General features: G+C 43.8%; 1 protein-coding gene across 5 annotated transcripts in view; it reads left to right on the top strand.

Moving 5' to 3' along the window:
• SEMA6A (sema domain, transmembrane domain (TM), and cytoplasmic domain, (semaphorin) 6A) overlaps window positions 1-6,444 on the top strand; it is a 60,973-nt gene that overhangs the window by 23,857 nt on the left and 30,672 nt on the right. For all 5 annotated transcript variants that reach the window (XM_010161011.1, XM_010160995.1, XM_010160987.1 and 2 more), the window contains exons 11-15: window positions 216-371; window positions 1,764-1,940; window positions 2,666-2,806; window positions 2,902-2,982; window positions 4,917-4,975. In XM_010161011.1, coding sequence (XP_010159313.1) covers window positions 216-371; window positions 1,764-1,940; window positions 2,666-2,806; window positions 2,902-2,982; window positions 4,917-4,975 — 614 coding nt within the window. The remainder of the gene's footprint in view (window positions 1-215; window positions 372-1,763; window positions 1,941-2,665; window positions 2,807-2,901; window positions 2,983-4,916; window positions 4,976-6,444) is intronic.

Below are 6,444 nucleotides of genomic sequence, written 5' to 3'. Positions count from 1 at the left end.
TTTGGGTTTTGGGTGACATGTTAAATCCATTTGAGTGGAGGATAGAGCAGGATTTTAGGTTTCCCCCGAGGGGATGAACAAGTCCAACAGACTTGTTAGTCCTCCATTTAAATCCTTGTAATGCACATCAGACTTCACTGAGAGCCTCATTACAATAGGAGATTTGCACTAGGTATCGAGTTAATGTTCCGGCTTTATCCTCTTGTTTTATTTAGGCCTGGCTGCTGTGCTGGCTCTACATCCTTAGAAAAATATGTAACCTCTAATGAGTTCCCGGATGATACTCTGAACTTCATCAAAACACATCCACTGATGGACGAGGCTGTACCTTCCATTGTCAATCGACCCTGGTTTCTGAGAACGATGGTCAGGTACGTACCTCCAAGTGGACTCTTGTCCTCATTGTAGCTGTCAAGTTGTGCTAATAGCCTTGCTCAGAATACTCTCAAACTCTGTAAACGTCCTCGGTGTGCTGGGCATGAATCCAGCTAGGAATGATGGCAGCGCTGAGCAGATGCCGCAGAGCTCCCTGAGCAGCTTTCAGGATAGGAAAAGACTTCAGTCCTTTCCAACCACGCTGTGCTGAAAGGGGATCTTGGAGGAAATGCCTCAGGGGGAAGGTTGACCCGCCTGTTGGCTTATGGGTCAGTGTTTGAGACAGCTCTGTAGAAAACTTTGGCGGGGACCAGGAGACAGCCCAGGGATATGTACACAGGATACGAACATGACTGCCAGGATATGTTCACAGGATATGAAGATGTCTGTTGGGATATGTACTGGTATGTTTTAATGTCTACAAGGGTGTACAGACAGAAGTAATCGCATAATCTGTATCCTTTCTATAGCAACAAGAGAAAAATAATAATGAAGAGATTTGAACAAAGACTCATAAATCAGCAAGCCTAAAGTACACCATCCCCTTCCTAACAAAATACATTCCCAGTCTCTGCTGTGGTCACTGTACTACTTATCTACCCTCCATCTGTGAGCAGAATAATGTGACTAACTAATGCCGTATTTTCCTCTCTTCCTCCGTATAAGAGTAGAGTTTTGTGCCAGGCAGTATTTAGCTCTGGAAGGGTCTGACAGTTTCAGTAATGTATCTTCTGTCAGGTTTTTATGTCAGGCTCTGTGCCTCCAACCAAAGGCGAGAGCAGCAAGCTCTGCAGGGAGCTTCCCTTTGATTGTCAGGGCCAGATACCTGGTATCAAATCAGCAGTACTCGTTTTCAATAAATCAACAACATCTCAGCACTGAACTCACTTAGTGGTGGTTGTGTGATTACTTTTAGTGAAGTAAATGGTGTTTAGTATCTCACTATTGTACTCACAGAGCTTTTCCTGCCAAAAAGGTTGAATGTAAATCTGTTATAATTATTGCTGCTTTTAATGGGACAGAGCTTGAAATTAATCAAAAATTTGACTGATTTTCTTTCCCTGCCTGAAGATGTCACCAGGCTAGTACTTTGCTTTTGATTGGAAGGATGATTCCTAAATGGCCTCGGACCCCTTCAGCTTTCTAGAAAGACTGCTGCTAGCTATTGGACATACAGACGTGCAGGCAAACACATGAAAATTCCTCACCTTTTGGGCAACCTAACTGGTCGTTGGTGCTGACTTACAGGGTTATTCAGCTAGGAAAAGTGCTTAAATATGTTATATGGTTGCTAGAATGGTACCACACAGTTATCTTAAGTGGAAAAAGTGATAAGATAAATGGCAGTCTAATCCCAAATGATGCAAAATGTTGTATTCTTATTCTAGATATCGCCTGACCAAAATTGCCGTGGACTCTGCTGCTGGGCCATATCAGAACTACACCGTGGTTTTCTTGGGATCAGAGAAGGGAATCATCCTGAAGTTCTTGGCACGGACAGGAAACAGTGGTTTCCTAAATGATAGCCTTTTCCTGGAGGAGATGAACGTTTACAATCCTGAAAAGTGTGTATCTTATTATTTGTACTTATGTATGGGTGACTTTGAACTTCCGATTTCCCAGAGAGTAGGTTGTCCCACCAAAAGGGAAGTGGTTAGAGAAGCCAGGTTTTTTTGAATAATTTTAAATTGTTTGGGGAAGGGATGTCTGCTTATCGGTCTCTACATTGCGTAAGATATTTTTCATTCAGTATGTGCAGAAAATAGCCCATCCTATGCAGCAGTTGATGGATAAGTAAAAGTGAAATTCTGCAAAGGAAGATTAATTTTCTAATCCTATAAAAAACCTGATTCCTCTCCAAATAACTCAACAACCAGCAAGCCACTCTCCAAGGGAAATTTTCTGCATTTCAGCCTTCCTCAAATATGCCTAAGGGGGCTTTGAAGTGGGCCATAATCATGCAGATATTTCAGCTACTCTGAGTGGTAGAGGAGAATAAACACAAAAAGTGAAGGGCCCTCAGAAAGCTTGTCTGGTGTGCAGTCTCTTTCCACTTCTTATTCCCATGTCCCATGCATTTTTAATACTCATTTGTGTGTCTATCAGTTATTTTAGTGTCTATTGTGTATTCTTTTTCCTTGGCTTGTTCAGTTCTACCTTTCTCAGTATTTTTATGGGAGTTTTTAGTTGCGTTTGTTTTTTTTTTTTTTAGCTTGAAGAATCATTAATTCTCATTTGGTTTCCCCACAGAACTCATTTGTAACTTGTATCTCCCATTGTTTTGAATCAGGTGCAGCTACGACGGTGTGGAGGACAAGCGGATAGTGGGCATGCAGCTCGACAAGCCCAGCAGTGCCCTGTACGTCGCCTTCTCCACCTGTGTCATCAAGGTTCCCCTGGGACGTTGCGAGCGCCATGGCAAATGCAAAAAGTGCGTGTTTTCTGGTGGCTGTCAGGAGCCCGTATGACAGGCGTGGGGAAGGTGGGAGCACTCCTAAATGCCACCTTGTGCTTTTCTTTCCCAAGGGCCTGCATAGCATCCAGAGACCCCTACTGCGGATGGGTGAAGGATAGCGGGGCGTGCATGCAGCTGATCCTTGGCTCCAAGTGAGTAGGGCCCTGGCTGGACGGGAGGTGAAGCTTTGGCAGTGGCACTGGGCGGTCTTGGGCAGAGCTATTTGAAACACAGGGCTCTTAGGAAAGGAAAAATGTGGGAAGCGTTTGTTTCTACCTTATTTGCATTCACCCCTGAAATGTCTCACATTTTTTTGATGTGAACTCTCAGCTGATTGGTAACTGCTGAAAGAGGAGGAAGAAGAAAATGAAAGAGCTATACTGAGGTCCGCGTGTTGTTGAAAGGAGGGAACTGGATGGGTATGTCTGGACCAGCCCACACTGGAGCCATCACAGCTGATTAAAGAGGCAATAGAATCCAAATTAAATTACTGAAGCAATTTGTCCACTGAAAACAAAACCAGTCCTTCTAATTTACTGTGCATTACTAAGAGGAATCACAGAGCACAGTAAGAGCTTAAAGCAGATTCAGGGAAGTGCTGGATCTCCCCTTGCTTAACAGTAGAATTTAATAATTTTATAACAACAAAGGTCTGTGAAGGTTTGTTTAAATGTGGTTACTAAAGCCTTCTTGCAGGGAGCAGACCCACTTCAGACCTCTTATTTCTTGTCCACATCCGACACACCTCACGCTTGCCCAACTCTGCGGTGCAGCTATCCTTTCTCAGGGTAGCGGTGTAAGCGTAGCGCCAGCACCTACAACCTCTATAGCCCCACAGCCCACCCGGCTTACCCCTGCTTCTGTATAGGTCTGCAGTGTATAATGGATGAGTTACCATCCCTGTGCTTATGTCATGTTTTTAATTTGTTATTTCAAATTGTTTCTCCACTGGGGATGGTATAGCTATATCTGTCTGTACGTACTTCACCATGAGAGTGTGGACTATTGCTGACTGGACATTCAGTAGTATAATGTTAAAATGTGCCTGTGTCCATATCAGGTTTTCTGAGTGTTCTCAGGGTGCTTGAGTCTTTTTGCACTTCCATGGTAAGATGTAGGGGACTTCTGTACCTTACTCCTAAAAGCAGCTCCCGTGTTCATCAATGGAGCTGTTGAGACAGAGGCAGCGCAGTTTGAGGGGAGCAAGGCAGGTCGCTCTCTGTCCAGCGCACAGCCCCTAGGAAGAGGATCCAGATCACCTCTGAAGGTGTTTGGTGAAACTCTACACTGCCAAGCAGAAGGCAGAGATGGCAGGTGCCCTCCTGGAGTGGGTGACAGTTGGGCAGGAATTTTCAGAACATGGAGTTGGGAATGAGGTGCCTGCAAAAGTAATTATGCCTCAAGGGTAGGGTCCTACAGTATACAGGGGCTTGTGTAGGTGGTTTTCCACGGCTGTGGTCATTCACCTTTGATTGTAAAAGAACTTGGAAAAACAAGGTTATCCACAATCACAGGCAGAGGTTAGGAGTATAAATTGGGCACGTCAGCTAGAAAAGCCTGTGAGTGCTTTTCAGTAGAGCCTCTCGAGTTCAGTGGCATGCCTTCTGTGGGCTGGACCTTTCACCTTGCAGTACATAAATGCCTGCTGAAATGCAGGTTGTCTTCCCTCAGAACAGTACTTACCCAATGGGTTAGCTTCCTTCTCACATCCAAGAACTGGTGCACCTTGTTTACTTTATGAACAAGTTAAGGTAGGATCATAATTGCTCCAAATAATGTCATGTCTTGTAGAGTTAACAGTTTAAAAAATATGAACCTGTTTGCCTCCCTTGACAATGCAATGCAGTGGATACTTAAAAAAAAAGGAATAATAAAAAGACAAAGCATCATCAGAAGCCAAGAAATCATTAAGCAATGACATTAACTAGAATGTCTGACTTGCAGTTTTTCAACCTTTGTGTGGAAGTTGGAAAGAAATAGCCAGTTTCATGGCGGGCTTTATTTCTGTTGTGCATGTGATAGTTTCTTTCTGGTAGTGCCTGTGACTGTTGTTATTCATACCGCTTTGTTTCTTTCTGTTATTTAGACTGACATTTGAACAGGACATAGAACATGGCAATACAGATGGCCTGGGTGACTGCCAAAGTAAGCAAAGCTTTTACCCTCTATTTACCATGTGTCACAGCATCCTTCTGAATGCCTCAAATCACCGTTACCTGTCGGGCATTCTTTTGTAGCAATGTAAGCCCCGACAGGGACAGTAACTGTGGCTAGGTGGCTGAAGAACCTAGGTTGCAGGTTCAGAAGAGGAAGTTGTTTAGATGCATTTAAACAAAATAGCCCGGGTGGTGTGATTTACACAAATACTGGACTTCAAAGCTTGTAGCAAGAAAACCTCAGTTCCAGAGGATATTGATTATAGCAGTGACATAATGAACTAGGTATTCATTGTCTTTGTTAGCCACGGTGGTTGAGATGTTTATATAGATGTACAGAAGTGGCTTAGTTCCTCGGTGCAGACGGTGACTTGGACTACATTCCCATGCAGGACAGCGAGACAGTCAAACCCTTCAGCTTTGGATCCTGATCAAGAAGTGAGAACCACTTAGTTTGTGAATCTTAGTGGATTTTGCACACAGGCTGGACAACATAATGGTATTAAGGGTCAAGCACTACTGACCCTGTCCAAGAAATATTAATGCTAAACCTTAGGTACTGACAGCATGAGTTGGAAGCTTAAACCCAGTCTTTAAACATTTACATTTTGCACTGAGGTGCTTAAAAGTGCACAGCTTGCACTGCATGCAAGGAAACCTTGCATGCTGATTTCTGAGCCTTCAGGAATACCAACATCTGTGTTTAGGACAGACTCTCATTCCAAATGTTCTTGCCAAGGTTGGTTTAATTCTGAGTCCCAAATATTATTTATAAACCTTATGAAATCAAGAATCACATTCTTTTTGGTGCAATTTGCACTTATGCCTGTAGGTGCAATAAAACTGCTGAAGCTGAGGAAGTAATGTACAGTGAGAGAGCCATTAATTCTGGAATACAGAGCAAAATAATGGAGGGCTAGAGTGTGAAGTGGGATACACTGCAGGCCAGCTGCTCTGGAGAAAGCCAGAGTCTTCTCACGCCTTGTGCATCCTTGTTTATGAGCTATTTATTACTGTGATCACTGTGCTCATGGGAGCACAAGGATTTCAGCCTCTGCATGCCCTCTATCTCAGCTACACCTCCCTCTGCCTCTGCCCTAAGATAGGGTTACGTAGGCTGTCTCTTAATTTTTTTGAAGGAAGCGTACACATAGTCCCTCCTGTGCTGCCTGTAAAATGGGTTAGCACCAAAATCAGGTCAGTTCCCAGCTGGTGCAACTTTGCCCTTTTCAGCCAGTTCTGCTCTCCGTGATCAAATAGGTTAGACAGGAGTGGAGTGTACCTGATACCAGTTAAATACAAAAGAAGGGTAGGAAATTATTCAGAAACAGCACATTGTGCTCCCGGAGAGAGATCTGCTCGGATGCAGAAAGCAACAAAGCCCATACCCTGCTTAAATCCCTCTTTAGCCCCGAGTGATGAATTGAACCTTGACACTGCACAGGGGTAGATTTCACT

This window comes from Eurypyga helias, unplaced genomic scaffold (genome assembly GCF_000690775.1).
Source record: "Eurypyga helias isolate BGI_N326 unplaced genomic scaffold, ASM69077v1 scaffold29250, whole genome shotgun sequence".
Lineage (NCBI taxonomy): Eukaryota > Metazoa > Chordata > Aves > Eurypygiformes > Eurypygidae > Eurypyga > Eurypyga helias.
This window is presented reverse-complemented; position numbering and strand designations above follow the sequence as displayed.